The sequence below is a fragment of the Lissotriton helveticus genome, chromosome 1_1 (genome assembly GCF_964261635.1).
Source record: "Lissotriton helveticus chromosome 1_1, aLisHel1.1, whole genome shotgun sequence".
NCBI classification, from domain to species: domain Eukaryota; kingdom Metazoa; phylum Chordata; class Amphibia; order Caudata; family Salamandridae; genus Lissotriton; species Lissotriton helveticus.
The window spans coordinates 1,691,947,178-1,691,965,756 of record NC_136057.1 but is presented as its reverse complement, the minus strand read 5'-3'; the positions used below and the strand labels follow the sequence as shown (position 1 = coordinate 1,691,965,756).

The 18,579-nt window shown below is 46.0% G+C and overlaps 1 protein-coding gene across 1 annotated transcript in view; it reads right to left on the bottom strand.

Moving 5' to 3' along the window:
- LOC144764995 (maestro heat-like repeat-containing protein family member 2A) overlaps positions 1 to 18,579 on the bottom strand; it is a 67,066-nt gene that overhangs the window by 21,656 nt on the left and 26,831 nt on the right. The window contains exons 13-14 of the mRNA XM_078650308.1: positions 11,994 to 12,113; positions 10,968 to 11,066 (exon numbers count right to left, since the gene is read on the bottom strand). Of these exons, the coding sequence (XP_078506434.1) occupies positions 10,968 to 11,066; positions 11,994 to 12,113 (219 nt within the window). The remainder of the gene's footprint in view (positions 1 to 10,967; positions 11,067 to 11,993; positions 12,114 to 18,579) is intronic.

The window sequence follows — 18,579 nt, the reverse complement described above, 5'->3', positions numbered from 1 at the left end:
TCGCTCCCCAGGAGGGCGGAGCCAGCATTGTGGTGGCAGAGCACAGCCTGATGCATCATTCAGGGGAAACTCCCACCACCCACTAAGGGGTCCTCCTGCTAATCACTACCTGTCAACTCCCAGCCCTGTCACTCACACACACCAGACAGACAGATACACACAAAAGCAGAGGCGGGCTGAAATAGTTAGACAAGCAAATGCTAGCTTTCTAAAAGTAGCATTTGCAAACACAGGATATTAAAATAAACTTTACTAAAAGAAGTATTTTATTATTCTGAGTTCAGGCATACTAAACATTAATTTCTACCATGTTCCCTGAGCCTGCTGGGATTATAGAGTGTAATAATTCCAGCAGCCCATCTGGCCTAGAAGGGAACTGGTAGCCTTGCAATAGTGAAAAACGAATTTGGCAGTAATTCACTATTAGAACATGCCACACACATCAGGGCATGTTCTACCTTACACTTACAATGCACCCTGCCCTTAGGCCTACCATAGGGGTGACTAATATGAAGTTAAGGGAAGGTTTAGGGGCTGGCAAGTGTGTGCACTTGCCCAGCCAGCATGACAGTACCAGACTGCACGCAGGTTCTGCAATGGCAGACCCTAGACACATTTTAAGGCTGCTTCTGTGGGTGGCGCAACCAGCGCTGCAGGCCCACTAGCAGTATTGGCATTCACAAGCCCTGGCACTCCTGGTGCACTTTACTGGGGACTGACAGTAAATCCAATGAACCAATCAGGTATATCAATCACATATATACTTTTCACAGGGAGAGCATATGCACTTTAGCACTGGTCAGCAGTGGTAAAAGTGCCCAGAGTCATTAAACCAACAAAAACAGGTCAGAGAGAGTCTTGGAGGAAGGCAAAAAGTTTAGGGATGACCCTGCCAAGAGGCCCAGGTCCAACAAATACCCTTGGCAAGGAGGGAAATTGGGAGGGAATTCCCGAAAGGGAAGGGCATACCCATTTTCTACAAGATTGAGAACCCAAAGATCTGATGTAACCGATTCCCAATCCTGTAGAAAATGGGTAAGCCGGACCCACATGATCCTGAATGTCGGATCTAGGGCTGCTTCTCAGGGGCAGGGGGGTTGGAGGAAGTGGAGGAGGAAGAGGCCTGACGTCCACGAGGACGTGCTCTCTGCTTTCCCCTATATGTCCTATACAAGGAGTTTTGCTGCTGCTGCTGTTGCTGCTGCTGCTGTTGGCCTTGCCGAAAATTCCGAAAGGAAGAGCGACCAAAACCCCTGAATCTTCTGCCAGTTGAAGCGCCTCTCATCTGAAGACCCAAAGATTTAGCAGTCGCTCTGCTATCCTTAAACCTCTCAAGGGCCGCATCAGCCTTCTTCCCAAAGAGGCCTGAACCATTGAAAGGAAGATCTAACAATGTCGCCTGAACATCAGCCGAAAAGTCAGAAGATTTCAACCAGGCGGACCTCCTAGTAGCGACAGCAGTGCCCATAATGCGCGCCACAGAGTCTACAGTATCCAGGCCGCTCTGAATGACCTGGCGAGCCGCCGCCTGAGCGTCAGAGATGACTTCCTCAAAATCCTTCCTGCTGTCATCAGGAACTTTTGGAACGAGAACACGCAAAGAATCCATAAGTGCGTGCAAATACCTCCCCATCAAGCAAGTGGCATTTGATGATTTTAATGCCATACTGGCAGAGGAGAAGGACTTCTTTGCCACATTATCCTGCTTCTTCGCCTCCTTCTCGAAAGGAACCTGAGGGAAAGCGCTAACGTTCTTTTTGGAGCATGCCGCCTGAATGACCAAACTCTCCGGTGAAGGGTGAGAGGTTAAAAAGGCAGGATCTTCAGGGGCAACCCTGTATCTTCTGGCTACACTCTTAGATACAGCCGGAGCCGACAAAGGTTTTTTTCCACACTTCCAGAATGGGCTCTGTCAGAGCATCATTAAAAGGAAGAAGAGGTTCCACCACTGAACTCGGAGAATGTAATACTTCAGTCAGAATATTAGACTTGAATTCTGCTGTAGGCAAAGTCAACTTAAGGAGACTGGCAGCCTTCCTCATATTTAAATGATAGGGTTGAACGTCCTTAGAAGGAGTACTAGAGCCTGAGGGTAACTCCCACTCTGGAGAAAAATCCAGGCTTCCTGCGTCTGCCAACTCCTCAAAAGCATCTTCATCCAATTAACCCTCTTCAATGTCAGATTGTGAATCCAAAAACCTCCTTTCATCCAGAAGGCGTTGAGCCTCTCTTCTGGATCTCATCTTGACACGCTTTGCCACCGGATCCACCACCGGCTCCGACGGATTCGGAATCGACGTCGGAATCGAACTCGATGGCTCAGAGGGACGTGTTTGAGGACGACTCGGAGCAGGCGAAGCCGGAACCGGCGTCGACGGCTTCGGTGGAGCCGGAAAATGCCACAGCGGCGTCGGAGCCGGCATGCAAGGCATAAACGGAGCCGGAGGGTAGGAGTGAGGGACTCCTAAATTAAAAGCTAAGGGACCCATGGGACCCGAAGGTGCACCAGAGGGGTACCACGCCCTCGAAAATACTCCGTACATTGCGTTGAGAAACGCAGATGGGTCCTGGCCTGGGGTAGGAAAGGGTGGTTGAAAACCCTCAGGCCTGTCCTGAGGAGTGTTCGGATTCGGCTCACCTAAGGGTGCGGAACCCTCATCCTCAAGAAGCTCCTCCTCATCTCGGGCCGGAGACGGCGCCGGAGACGGATTCGGAGACGGATTCGGAGCCGGAGTCGAAATCGGAGCCGGAGACGGCACCCGCGACTCAGAAGGAGAGGCCTCACCTTCAGGTTCTGGATCCGAAACATCAAGGGTCACCACCTTCGAACGTACCTTCTTCGGTGACATTGACCTCGAACCCGACTCCTTACCAGAACGACGTCGGGACTCATGTCTCCTCTTCTTATGTTTCCTCTTCTTCGAAACATGATCAGAAGCCGACTTCGAGGATGACCTCCCCCGAGATCTAGACCTCGACCTCGATCTTGACTTCGACCTCGCCCTTCGAGAACGAGACCTCGACGACTTCTCCTTTCCAGCTTTCATCTTAGCCACCGAGAGCTTCGCCTCTCTCTCTCTCAGGGCCTTCGGGTTCATCTTCTTACACGAAGAGCAGTCATCCACATCATGGTCCGAACTCAAGCACCAGATGCAGTCGCTGTGAGGGTCGGTGATGGACATCATTTTCCCACATTCTCTGCAAGGCTTGAAGCCGGTCTTTTTAGAAGATATCTTCGAAGAATAGGATACAGAGAATCAGAAAAAGGCAACAATATAGGCAACAAAGTATCCGTTGGCTACAGAGATTCCCGATAACCGTTAGCGTCGACGACGCGGAAAAAAGGGAACTGATGTCATCGCACCGGCGTGGGCCTATTATAGGCGTCGGTGACGTCAGCGGAGTCGCGAGCGAGGTCGTGTCTCTATGACGTCAGGAGTCCACGTCAGTGCGAGGCTACGAAAAAAGAATTTCCGAATGTTGCTGACGCAAGGGGATATTCACAAGGTGAGGAATCCACACGGCAGATGTATCTATCAGAAGCAGATGATTGGGACCGGTTGTGTTTTTGCTAAACCTCACAAAGCAGGACATTGGAGATGCAGGCCCCCCACAATCTCAAAGTAGCCAAGAGGGATGGTATAACTGCTCTTTAGCTGCAGAAGCAGTGTACAGATCCAGAGGGTAACCACAAAAGTATGATAGAATCTGGGAACAGTGGAAAGTACAGCACAAAACACCCAGAGCTGGCCACCCATAGGAAGTTCTTGGTGGAAAGTGCACAGTTGTCCATGGCACATATCCATCTACAGTGAGCCGGATTGGTAGCAGCAGACTTAACTGACGTCTACTTCATGGTATTCCAGAACTGATTGGGATGTTTTGCAAGGGGGGCATGGGAGGGAGTGCTATGCAGTGATACAGTAGTGTGATCTTAAATGTGTTGAAAACTCAATAAAAAGAATTTTCAAAAAAAAAAGAAATTACTATCCAGCTACAGGAAAACTCAACAAGAATTTCCTCTTGCGCAATAACTGCTCTTGAACCAGGGTGAAATTGCAGCAATGAAACTCAACCAATCTGTTCACTTCGCTGTCAAAGCTGACCCTGCAGTTGTGCCGGCTGGACTTTTCCCCAACTTTTAATATTATTGACTGAAGTCCTACAACCTATCATGGGATTTTCAGGCTGTCAGAAATCCCTCAATACGGTGAGCTGTATGGCTACCAGGTCAGTGGAGTACATGCTTCCACTGCCCTGCCCAAATGGAGTTCATTATTTGATGGGCTGGCCCATCTATCAACACTCCAATATTTCTGAAGTTCAGATTATAGAAATATCTATGCATACATACATGCAATACCAGTGTAAAGTGTTAGAGTAACTAGCTAGAGCTGGGACTGCTGTTGTGACTGACATATTATAAGACACCTTTCTTCCCCCTTTTTTGGTGCTGTTGCATTTCTCTAAACTATTCATCTAATCTGAGCCTTTCATTGTCTTGCTTTTGTTAGCCACTGATCATCTTAATTACCATTGTCATACCCCCAGCCAATGAGCAGAGACCTTCACATATATTAGCTTGCATGATTTTACAATAGGTCTCGAATCTGCACGGGTTAGAGCTATAGACGTAAATGACAATGTCTTTTACTTATGTTTTTTGGTTTGGAGTGTAGTGGATGTATGTGGTGTCCAGTGGAATTATGTCGGTTGTATTCAAGTTATTAGTTTTGAAATTGTGTGGGGTGGAAGTGTGTGGTGTATTTGTGTAGTGGAATTGCAGTGCATTGTGAATAGATAGGGGTGAGAGCTGCACAAAATAGATAGAAATGGATGATAGAGAGGGATAGGTAGTTTGTGCAGGAAATGGTGATTGAATTTGAGATAGAAGAGCAGAAAGAGTATGTGAGAAAGAAGGGGAGAGCAGGCCACAGATGCATAAAAGGAAGCACATGTGTATGCGGAAAACACCTGAAGAATAAGAGGAGAGTGTGGGTTTGAGGGACAGAAATTTGAGATAGAGGAGCAGAAAGTGTATGTGAGAAAGAAGGGGAGAGGAGGCCATAGATGCATAAAGTGGGGGCACATATGTATGCAGGAAAGTAAAACACTTAAAGAATAAGAGGAGAGTGTGGATTTGAGGGACAGAAATTTGTGAAAAGGCATGGTATGGAAACTGTGCTTGAGAACTCAAGTGAACCGTATGAGAGAGGCGGGAAGAGTGCATGAGAGAGCGAGAGAGAGCAGTGAGAGAGTACGAGAGAGAGAGATAGAGGTACAAGTGGAAGGGGCACCAATAATAGGGGGGGAGGCAAGAGGTGGACCAGTGAAGAGCTTGAGGAGGTACAGGAAGGTAGCGGATGTGAGCAGGCAGTATAGAGAGAAGACGTGAGGGAGGGATGGGAGAGATCAGTGGTATTGTAAGATGAGAGGGGGTACTGGGAGTCTGAGGGAGAGATGAGAGAGGCAGTGGGTGTGTAGGGAAGTGATGACAGGGTTGATGATAGTGCAAGGGAGTGAGTGATGTGTTAGATTGGAATTGTTTGTTGTGGAATTGTATGGCATGGTGTGAAGCTGTGTAGAGGAAATATGTGGCATGGTGTGCTCTGGAATATGTGGATATAACTGAAGAGTGATGATGGTGACAGCAAATGGGAAGCCTATGGGCAGGCTAAAGCCCATCCAGTAGATGCAGCATGTCTCGGTTTGAGACAGCCCATATGCTCCGTTTAGAGCTGAGTTCTAAAAAACATGACTTTATCCAGCTGCGTGGTTTACCATCAGAGAGATACCAAATAGCGCTGCAATGCTTTGCCTGTACAAGCGCATATGTGTTCTCTTCTGTGTTCTCAGAGTGAGATAGAGATCAAGATTGAATGAGCAAGCAGACATTGTAGTTTATGAAATGGTGGTAGCAGCATTCCCGACAAACAAAATGGCTGTGTGTGTTTTGACCACGGTGTGGGGGCAGTTGACAGATTTGTAGATGCAGGAAATATGGGTGTCACTAAATGTTCAATATGTCATCCTGCCCTTGGAAGAATGCCGACGAAGGTAATCCTAGAAAAATCACATGTACATGCAATCACGGTATAATCAATATAATAACAGAAATATATGTAACAGGTTTCATTGGATCAGATAATGAGTGTAAAATGACTTTGACAGTTACCAAAACGTTTATTGTGTAGTACCTTACAGTTTGCCACGCATTTCCATACACATACTAACCATTTCACCTACATTTACTTTCTGAGAAAAATAGGCAATGTTCATGTTTTGTTGACCAGGCAGTGCACAGAGTGGGAGGCCACTTCACTGCGGGCCACACTTTGCAGGAAAAGGCCCTACCTGCAGAGCCCAGGTGGGCGGTGGAAAGGGACAACTAAATGCTCACACTTTCAATTCCACTGCAGTGTGAGGGGTGCAAGGCCACAGGAGTTAGAATCATAGAATAATGAATAAGACTAGCCTCAAAAAAATTGAAACAAAGATTCCAGCAATTTGCGGAGGGCGTGTTATACAAATTTCCAACATGATATGACTAATGCTCAATTACCATAAACATAAAAGTCTACCACAGTTGGCAGCTCATCATGCTCAGAAAGAAAAAAAATTAAATGTAGCAAGTTACTGTTTGTAGCATGCTTCATTAAGTAAACCCTGGCCTACGATGAAAGGCCTATGCAGGGCTTCAAGAGCTATGAAAAAACTGGTGGGTCCCTCAAAGGGGCGTGGCAAGAAGATTACGGATGTGTCTTAAAACATGTAAGCTAATAATATGTGCTTCTGTATAGTGTGCCTCCCCACTAGTATTTTGGAGCTGCTGTCATTGCACCCAGATATATAATACAGCAAGTTACATGGCTGATACAACAAGCCCAGGTTGTCAGCTTTGTCAATGGTGTGTATTTCCATTGGCTATATCTGAGGGTGAACATTTCCATGCCCTTTTCAAATAATTTGTTTCCTTTTAAGTCTTTTCTCTCTCAATGGGGGCTGGTTATCAAAGGGAGGATTTGAAAAGGTTAGTTTAAATAGGCCATCTTCTGTTTTTCCTGAGTTTAACGCAGGATATCCAAGTAAAGCCCTTGCCTTTCTCTCAAAACTTTTTTTCCTGCACACCTTATTTTTAACAACACTGGTGTTTAACAAAATATATGCTTCAATACCTCGATTACACACTCAAAGCATTTCTTCCTGCAGAACAGTTGTCATGTAAAAATATATGGTTTACATGTAAAGCCCTTTAGTGCCCTAGGGCCAAGTTTACACTATATAAACTGCCGGAAAAAAAAGAAAGAAAAAAGCATAACGTGACCTTGGTGTGGCCTGGCTAGTCATATGTCCTTTTGTGCAACAACAGCATGTAAGCATAATCGTTGCCTTAATTACAGAAGTATACAAGCACATGAAGGGCAGAAACCTTCCCTAGTAGAGGACAATGACAGTTAATGTCATTTGTAGTGAACACTGTAATAATGTACTCTGCATTATATTGCTGTTCTGCAGAGTATGTTGCAATGGTAAAAGACACATCCTTCCCTGTAGCAAGGAACTTCCCTTAAGCAGCGGGATCAGAGCAGACATTCCAGCAAAAAAGAGGAATCAGACAAAACGGAGGTTTCTGCATGGAGGGTGCGGGCAAAAATGGAGACCCCATTAAGGACCCGTCGCAGCACTTGCTTTTTAGAACTGCTGGTGCACCAGCAAGACCCAGCCCACTTAAAGCCCTCGGCCTATGTGATATCTATTTGCGCCTGGGTTGTTAAAAACATTATCTGCAAGACGTGCAGCAATGCTATGAAACTACCAAAATGCAGTTACATGAGCTATAAATGAAAACATACATTATTATTATTACGGTGTTCAGGCTGTTAAACATGAACATGTGCGCAGAGTCAGAAGGAGGAGAGCAGAAAGAAAGTATACGAGTAAACTGAATGTTTCTGCTGGGTGAGAACGAAACCTGCAGAGAAGACTGCAGCCCTATGCAGCGTGTACCCCATGTTTTCACATCTTGCTTGGTCCCATCTATGATCTTACTGCCAGGTCCTGTAGGCAGTTTTGCTTCCAATGTGATCTGACTGAGCGCTCCTATTTGATTTTCACAACATAGAAGCGGTGTTTTAGCCAACACAGCATTGGGCATTGTCAGAATTATGCTCTCACTACAGAAAAATAGCTTTTTACACGACAGGTATTGTGCTGTTGAAATTCCAATTTCTTTGCGATACCCCTTAGATCAATGAAGCAGCGGCCATAAAGGGGCACCCGCTGAACAACGGAAACACCACAAACGGAAAACAAACCTGAGCCAATAATGTGTTGAGATAAAAGCACAAGATAACGATAAAAAAACAAGCATTTCTAAGATCAACGAGAGAGTGCGCCTATAACCACCGTGCACAGTAGTTCTAACCAATGGAAAAAGTATTCCCAAAATGAGTACCTAAAATGGCCACTGTGTTAACACATATGTAATTGGCTGGTGCTTTCAGGGGGGGTTCAATACAGGAAGCCACGGACGAATGCAGTGACGATTGGGGCAGCTAAAGGGAAGCCTATGGGCAGGCTGCTTAGAGCAGCGCACACGCGCTGTCTAGAGCAAAGACCTATGAAGTAACCACTTTTGTAAGTTAAGAGCTTTGCCAGAAAGCGGATCTTTAACCTGTCGGAAAAAGTAATTTCATCCATCTAGTGTAAATGTCATGTCAATGTCAAAGGTTCTTATATAGCGCCTTTTCACAGCAAGGTCTCAAGGCGCTTGTTTTAGGAACCCGTCCTGGCTTTTCCCTGTGAGATAACCCGTACTGGGCATCCCCAAGGTGAAAGCCAGTCATCCCGCCGCGGGGGGGCCGTAGTGGAGATTAAGCAAGCTATTGCCCAGAGTTGCAGAGTGTGAACCCGTGATTCGAGTAGGCACCGAAGCGAGAATTATCGAGTCCGTGGACATTTGGGCTCAAGACCCTGCCGCGTCGGGAATTGAACCCTGGTCCCGGGTCTGACCTCTCCTTCAGGGTCTGCCTCCTCTATCCAGTGAGCCACACTTCTCCACTAGTGACAACTTCATGCAGCTTCTGGGCACTGCTAAACTTCAAACGAAAACGTACATTTCAGATATCGATCCATCACACTTAATATCATTTATAAACTTATACAGCTTATTTTTATTTCATTTAAAGGGTGCAGCCCATAGGTTTCATGTCTTAACAAACACATTTTTTGTCATAGCTATTGGCGCATTTATTGGAGTGCAGCTTTCACTTGCCCTGGTACGCAATGTACTGTGAAATAAGTGAGGGATGTGTAATGGCTGTTGGTTATGATAAAGTTTAAACACAATTCTTTTTCTGTGCTAGACAATTGTGGTGGCGCAGGCAACATAAATTATTCACTCAAAGTTGAATTATGGTGTCAAAGAACTTTTGGGCAGCACTACCTCATGCACCTGTCTGATCAAAAGACACTTGTCCCCTTCCAGTGGTATTTAGGTTAAAATGTAGAAATTAAATATTGAGAAAAAAATACAAAAAGAAAAGTGAGAAACTGATATTTCAAATGTTAATGCTGTATAAGTATCTGAAAATGATTTTATAGGATTTTATTCTTGTTGTAAGGTACACAAATCCAAAATCCTATGCCTAACCATAATGCTATCACTATCACGTGCCCATTACTATTATGTACTATAACCGAAACCCAAACCCCCTAACACTAGGAGGATAATATACCCACCACTTTTCATAGACCTGAACCTAGTTCATTCCAGCAAAGTATGCTGAACAAAATTCTTTACCCTAACCCTGTATCATGCCCATACTTCATCTCTAGCCATAAAGTTATCCCTAAGACTAACATTAAACAAGAGCTGTTCCGTAACTGGCACAATATACGCAACCTGAAGTCAATCTCTATCCTTTATGCTTACATTAACTCTACACCTAACTTTAATGTGTACCATTACCCTTACCCTAACTCTTATTCACACACATACACACACCCACACACCCACACACACACACACACACAACCACAAAGGCGGCAGGAACGCCACGAACAAAATGCCCTGCAAAACCAATGATCCAGTGAATATTGCCTTACCCGGCTGCCTAAATCAACCCTGGCCTCAGTGTCACCCAGCCCCCAAATACAATGATCCTCCCTGGCCTTGTCCTAGGCATAGGAGATATGTGTGGTTCTCTGACCCTACAATGCAATCACACTGCCTTACCCATGTGTCAGGGTGGGTTGTTCACGTTGGCCTCATGAAGGCCCATCCTCAGACAGGAGAGGTAGTCCTGTAACACAACACACCAGTGCTGGTGCCAGTTGCCTCCTGGCCCGGGCCAGTCACCATTTCAGTAGGAGTTTAGAACACAGTAATGCTGTGTGCTATAGAATATGGACTCAGCCGCATACCTTTCCTCAATGTAACTGTATTCTGTAGATACAGAGCGCAGCCTTAGCCCAGGTCTGTTGTTTGATATCGAGTACCACTCCCCCCTTGAGTCCAGGGCCTAGTCTTAGACCCGGTCTTGTATTGAACACCCACATTCCTAAATGTAAGTTGTCTTGGAGGGTGGCATTTCCGTTGGTGCTCTATTACTTCTGAAGTCATGAGTAAATCAAAGGAGAAAGTAAAGGTTGAATGACTTGTTTTTATGGTAAATGTAAGAGATTGTTGCCTTTGGTATCATAAGCCCCTTCAAAATAAATTTTCTAAACAAATTTCTAAATTTCTTCAACAAATGTTATATACACATGAGGAATGTAAGCTGCACTGGCCATTTATTTGATACAGTTTTGTTTTCGGAATTGTATACTGCCTACGTCTTTAGACATATTTGAGCTTTTCTTTCTCGTAAACTTTTATCTAATTGTAAAATACATTTAATAAATGTGAACCGCCGCTGCTGAGGAAAGTTTGAAATATGAGACAGAAAGAGATGCATGGTTCTCACCTGCTCAATATCAGAAAGACAACCCGTGTACGCTTCAAGTACCTGCCGGCATGCGAAAGGATGAACCTTGGCACATGTTTGGAAACCAATTACTATGCCCTGCAAATAGGGAAAGACAACTCACAGCCTCAGGGAGACAATAGACATTAACCAAACACAGACATTTAGTACTAGAGATTTCATATTAGAAAGAAAGGATAAAGCTGGTTCTTGATTTCACATTCAGTGTTTACAGCTGGTATTGGTGAATGATTGTCAACTAGTAAAGCAAATATATTCAGTGGCCTGAAAGCATGATTTAAGGATACCTTTATACAGCTATGTGGAGGGCCTTTACCATGCTACTTAAAAAGCGTCTTTGGACAATAAGATGACAGTTTTGTCACTATTTGTTTTCTGTCATTTTGTTCTCTCTGGTGTTTCACATAAAGGAACTGCAAGGACAGTTCAATACACAAGCCTTCTTTACAACAAAGGAGTGTGATTTCTTTAGAAGGGGTGCTTATCCTTTCTTCCTCATGTCTACTGTTGTCTATTTTGAAGGCCTTTCTGAGAGGCATTTCAAAGCCTTCACATAGCTTTATGTCTTTCACCGCTTTATCTGCTAAATTGATTAAACTTGATTTATCTTGTTCAAACACTGGCTTCTATCAAGAGAGATCACCTAAAGAGGCTCCTAACTATCCCTGATGAAATGCATTATTAATCACCTGAAAAAAGGAGCTCTACATTTAATTTCTGCTAACTTAGTCCTCATCTACTCTGTAAAGGGGTTTCACTCTAATATAATTTGGCTATGCACACTTTTGGGTGAGAGGAAGTACTGAGTGAGGAATGTTTCACCGGTCATCAATAATTTACCATCAAGTTCTATGAATGAAGTTACAAACCTACACAATGTACATCCAGATGCTCCACAGCCCCATATGACTACCTTCTCAACTTGTTTTTGTTGTGGTCGTACAGGGTGAAATACCCTAGGGAAATAAATCTATGATAATTGTAAGAAATGCACTTGATACTTACTGCATGGTGAGGCGTTGCGATGAACCTAGTAGATTCGAACATGCTTCGAAGGAAGGGTAAGATCAGTGCAGTATCATCACAGCTGGCCATGCACTTACCAAGGCACTGGAAAATAAAACCCTAATATGGGAGTGAATTAAAGACAGTCTGAGTTAAGAATAAACAGCATCTCCTGCTCACTCTATGAAAGTCTTACTCATATTGGAGTATTCATCTTTGATTCACTCTACACACATATTTGTCTCCCACGTTCGAATAGCACTTAATAAGTTGAGTGAAATGTTTGTTATCTTATGTATAGTATAGTTATATTTTCTGGACATTGTAGAGATTTGTATATGGCCCTGAATATGACTCAAAACAAGGAAGTGAGGGGTAATGTGAGATAATGAAGGTCCAGTACCTAGGCCCTGAAAGTGCTAATGCAGAAACCAGTGGAAATACTGCTCCTTTCAGAAAGCAAAGTAGAAAGAAAGGCGGACAAAGAAAGGGGAATCCTAAGGATTTTTTTCTTGGTGCCTTCACAAATCCATGAGCATGTAATGTCTCATCATCAAGGGTGTTCTTCATAGGGCTGGCAGCTGGCAATGCAATTCCCTATGGGCCCCACGAAGGGTCTCTTTAGCAGAGATCTTTTTATTTTTGCCATCTGATGAAAGTACCAGTGTGAGGGTGTTTTGAATGTGTGAGGTTGAGTGAATGTGTATAGTGAAATGAAGAGAGACTAAAAAGAGGTATTCAACTGGACTTTAAACTAATGGTTTCCTTGGCAGGTTTAAAAAAAACATAATTTGGTACGGGCGACTACAGGGAGGTAATGTATCCAAGTAGCCTAAATCTGTGAATGTGGTCAGGTCAACGTGTTTCTTGCCTGTTGGCCCAAAAAGTATCTATACCACTTCTTCAGGACCTAAAAAAGGGAGAGCTAACCCTACCCCACATCTAAGATGTGATATAAAGTGTAGGTAATCCCCTAAAAGAAAATACCTTTGTTCAAAAAGTTTAAAATTGATCGTCCAACTTGGAAAAAAAATGAGAAAATGAAGAAAACACACAGTAAACAAATGTTTTGCATGTATGGGCCAATGTGTCTCCAGGATCGCTTTTCCGGGACATTGTATGTGCATGCTATTGTTATCGCTGATCAGTAGCCACAATGTGAAGGAAGTAAAAAACACACTAGTACATGCAATATAACAGAACAGGCAAGTGGACATACAGGTAACAGACAACATAAAACCAATCTGTGTTGATGTTACACAGTGTATCACAAGTTGTCAGCAGGAGTGATTGAAGGGTCTTACCCTTTGGATCAGTGACCCATAGGTCAAAAGCACAGTGTAGCACTCAGCTGCTAACTGTGGAGAGAACAATGATAGTCAACATAAAGAAACAGCAAGTCAAGGGGACCCAAATTGCCTTGGGGTGAGAAAAAAAAGGAAAACAGAGAGTTTTCAAGAGATGCAACCATACTCATGTGGTTTCTGTGCAGAGAGCACAGGAGACCTACCATCCCCTGTTCATCTGGATTGAGACTGAGCAGGGGAGAAGACCCGTCTTTTAAGGTGCAGGTAATTGTAGTGATTGTCCTTGGGTGGGGTGCATGCGACCGTGGGAAAGAGTGATGACGCACTGGGCCCCTTGAGATTCAAGAGCCATGATTCGCTTTTAAGTGTACCCAGAAACTAAAGGACCTCCTGGTAAACACCAGACCTCATATTCAACAGTCCCACATGCAGAACACCTCGTGGGCCTTACCACCTGTCACAGGGCACTATCCCTGTGGGTCCTACGGGGTATGCCCACTGACTATACATTCCTAAGAGGTCAGGTTGGGTCCCCAATTCGCCTGGAAACAGAAAAGTCACAGTAACTGCAGTACAAAAAACTGTGTTTACCTGATTACCTGCCTTTGTGGCCTTCATTACGCGGGAATGACCACGAGCGCTATCGAACCAAGAATAAAGGAGCACTGGAGCAACATATGCTGCAGACACAGCACTACAAAAATGTGTCATCACTTTTCCAACTCCAACCACTCTCCAGATGACCTCCGGCAGATAATTTTGGAAGCTATTAATTCATGGAGCCCTTCAAACCTTTTCAGAATGGAACAAGGGTGGATTTTATGCCTCTCCACCAACAGCAAAGGTTTGAAAGATGGAATCCTCTAGTGCGAGGTGTAATTCAGTCCCCTGTGAAATCAGATACTCGCTTACTATGGCTGGATTGACATTTTCTTCATACATGGGACCTGATATACCATATCACCATTGACACCATGTCACATATGGAATGCCCGGCTATGGAGTCCCAGACACCACACTAAGCAGTGCTTATGATAAGCATTTTGCGACTTGGCATTGGTCTCTTCTTCAGTAACACAAATGATTCTGTTGATACCAATGAGGTGGTACCCTCCAATAAGAAACCATTTAACTGTCTTAGTCTACTGTTTGAGATAAACAAGTTACTTACCTTCGGAAATGCTTTTTCTGGTGGATACAGTATCTGCCTGTGGATTCCTCACCTTGTGAATATACCCCTGCGTCAGCAACGTTCAGAAAATTCTTTGTACCTCGCCGGCGTGGACGACGTCACAGGAACGCACAACATCGCACGCGGCTCCGCTGACGTCACCGACTCCATAATAGGCCTACGCCGGTGTGATGACTTCAGTTCCGCCCTTTTTTCCGTGCCTTCGAGGCACACGGACTGACCAACAACAATAGATATGTACACAGTATACATAGTACAAACTAGTCAAGTTAACACACATAGGGGGTCATTAGGATGGCGGATTTCCCGCATACTCCGGGCCGGCGGAAGCCACCGCCGGCCCGGAGTATGCGGGAAATCCGCCGAGGAGGCCTGAAAGACCCACCGCCAAATCAGGATGGCTGGTGGGTCTCCCAATCCGTCCGCCGCTTTTCCGCCGCGGTCGGAAGGCGACCACGGTGGAAAAGCAATAACATGGCTGGCGGTGTCTATCAGACACCGCCAGCCATATTAGGATGCAGGGTGAGTCATGCTTTTCCGCGGCGGCTTTTCCGCCGTGGAAAAGCATACGGACAGTCACTTTGGGGGCCCGTTGCGGGCCCCCTGGGTGAAGGTTGCGTGGGGGGTGCACATGGGGGGTACCTATGGTACCCCCCTGCCCTTGCGTGCACGAAGCGGCAGGCACCGCGCGGTGCCTGCCGCTTTGTGCATGCAAATGCACACCTTTCGTTTTTTGCATTGCGGCAGATGCTGCTTCAAGCAGCATCCGCCGCAATGTAAAACATACAGGATGTGACCGCCAGGGTGGCGGTCACATCCTAATTGCTATGGAGGGACCGCCGCTGCCCATGCGGACGGTCCCTCCAACTCAGGGGTGGCGGACGGACGCAAGTCCGTCCGCCATCCTAATCGGCCCCATAGTGTGAATATAACATAGTAAATCATGTACAAGAACACACTTCCTTTGAGGATAACATGTATACATTAATAAAACATTACCAGAAATTCAGGTATAGAAGAGTGGACAACGGGGAGGCGGGTGGGCATGTGAGGAATCCACAGGCAGATACTGTATCCACCAGAAAAAGCGGTACCGAAGGTAAGTAACTTGTTCTTCTGATGGATACATCTGCCAGTGGATTCCTCACCTTGTGAATAGATTCCCACAGCAGTCCCCACTCCTGGAGGAGGGTGTCCACTCCTCTATACCAGAAAGTCCTGAAGGACAAAGCGCGCAAAGTGGCCGTTCCTCCTCACTTCGGTATCTAAGCAGTAATGCTTCGTGAAAGTGTGGAGGGGGGCCCAAGTTGCCTCTCTATAAATGTCCTCTACAGGAACACCCCTAGACAAAGCAGATGTTGATGACTTTGCTCTAGTAGAGTGAGCTCTCATACCCTCTGGAGGTTCCTTACCAGCCAGGGCGTAGCAGATCTTGATGCATAGAATAATCCATCTTGAAAGTGTGTGCTTTTGCACAGCTCTTCCTTTTCCACAGCCAGCAAATCCAACAAACAACTGGTCATCCACTCGATAGTCCTTTGTCTTATCAAGATAAAAGCTCACCGCCCTCTTAGGGTCCAGACGGTGAAGCCGTTCCTCCTCCTTGGAAGGGTGAGGGGGAGGATAGAAGGTAGGAAGGGTAATAGACTGTCCTAGATAGAAGGGAGTTACCACCTTAGGCAGAAAAGCAGCCCTGGTCCTAAGAACCATTCGTTCAGCATGAATGGTCAAGAATGGGGGCTTTGAACTAAGAGCTTGAAGATCACTTACCCTCCTTGCCGAGGTAATAGCAACCAGGAAGACCGTCTTAAAAGACAAAAGTCTCAAGGGACACTTTTGCAAAGGTTCGAAAGGAGAACCCAGTAAGCACCAGATTCAAGTCCCATTGAGGTACAATAAAGCGAGTAGGAGGAAATTTATTCGTAAGGCCCTTTAGAAATCTTAAAACAACAGGAGACTTAAATAAGGACGGCTGATCCGGCAGTCAGAAAAATGCAGACAAAGCCGAAAGATAACCTTTGACTGTAGCAACAGCAAACCCTTGCTGCGCTAAAGAAAGAGCAAATTGAAGTATAGCTGATAAACGAGCCCTCAAAGGATCGATGGATTTCTCCCCACACCAGGAAACAAACCGAGGCCACCTATAAGAATAGATAGGCTTGGTGGAGTCACGTCTGGCCGATAAAATGACATCCACCACATCATGTGGTAGAGAAAAGGAATTCAGGTTGCCCTGTTCAATCTCCAGGCATGAAGGTGTAAGGTCTGGAGGTGGGGGTGTAGAACCTGCCCCTCCATTTGAGAGAGGAGATCTGCCCTGAGAGGGAGACGGAGCGGCGGGCACGAGGTGGAGAAGATCTGTGTACCACACCCTTCTTGGCCAATCCGGGGCGATCAATATGACTTGGGCCCGGTCTTGGCGAATCTTTCTCAGAACCCGAGGAATCAAGGGTATGGGAGGAAACGCGTAAAGGAGTTGTGAGCCCCAACTCAACTGAAACGCGTCCCCCAAAGCTCCCTGCATCGGATACTGGAGACTGCAGAATGACGGGCCGTGAGTGGCGAACAGGGCCACCTGAGGAGTTCCCCACGTCCGAAAGACGTGACAAACTACCTCTGGATGAAGCCTCCACTCGTGGTCGGCCAAGAACTGCCGACTGAGACTGTCTGCACGCACGTTCAAAACTCCGGCCAGATGATTTGCCATCAGACAAATCTGATGGTCCTGACCCAGGACCAGAGACGCAGAGCCTCTCTGCAGAGACACTGCGACCCCACTCCTCCCTGTTTGTTGACATACCACATCGCGGTGTTGTTGTCCGACCACCCGCGAAGGGAAGGGAGAAAGGCCTTGAGTGCTAGAAGTATCGCCCGCAACTCTAGAAGGTTGATGTGAAGCAACCTTTCCTCTGGAGACCAAAGACCCTTGATCTCCAGATCCCCCAGTTGAGCACCCCACCGTAGGGTGGATGTATCCATTATCACTGTGGCAACCGATGGAGGTAGATGGAAAGGCTTTCCGTGAGACAGATTGCCTTCCACGCTCCACCAAGATACATCCGCTGCAGCTTCTCTGGAGATCCTCACAGACTCCCTGAGATCTCCGTTGTGTTGATACCACTGCCTGTGGAGACACCACTGGAGTGCCCTCATGTGCCAGCGTGCATGGTTGACCAACAGAATGCAGGAAGGCATCAGACCGAGCAGGCGAAGGACCTTCAGGACTGGAACGACCGCTCCATTGTGAAATAAAGGAATCATTCCCTGTATGTCGAGAATCCTTTGAGGTGGAGGGAATGCTCGACATACAGTTGTGTCCAGTACCGCACCTATGAACAGGTTGCGCTGGGAGGGCACCAGGTGAGATTTGGGTACATTTATTGAAAAACCCAACCTGTACAACAACTGAGTTGTGACTTGCAGATGATGGAGCACTGTCTCTGGAGATTCTGCTTTGATAAACCAATCGTCCAGATACGGGAATATAGGTATCCCCGACCTTCTGAGATGTGCTGCCACCACAGCCATCACCTTGGTGAAAACTCGAGGTGCAGTAGTAAGACCAAACGGAAGGACAGCAAACTGGTAATGTTGCGATCCCACCGTGAAACGGAGATACTTTCTGTGCGACTTCAGGATAGGAATATGGAAATAAGCATCCTGCAAGTCGATCAACACCATTCAGTCCTCTTCCAGCAGCGCCTGAAGAACCTGAGCAAGGGTGAGCATCTTGAACTTCTCCTGTTTCAGGTAAAGGTTCAAGATCCTAAGATCCAAGATTGGACGAAGTCTGCCACCCTTCTTGGGAATCAGGAAATACCGGGAGTAGCATCCCTGACCCCTTTCCTGCTCCGGAACCACCTCTATCGCACCCTTTCGTAACAGTGACAGGACTTCCTCCTGCAGGAGAAGTAGGTGGTCCTCTGAGCAAAATCCTTGGCAAGGAGGGTAATCTGGAGGAAATTCCCGAAAGGGAAGAGCATACCCATTCTCTACAAGATTGAGAACCCAAAGATCTGATGTAACCGATGCCCAATCCCGTAGAAAATGGTTACGCCGACCCCCTGCAGGACCCGCATGATCCGGA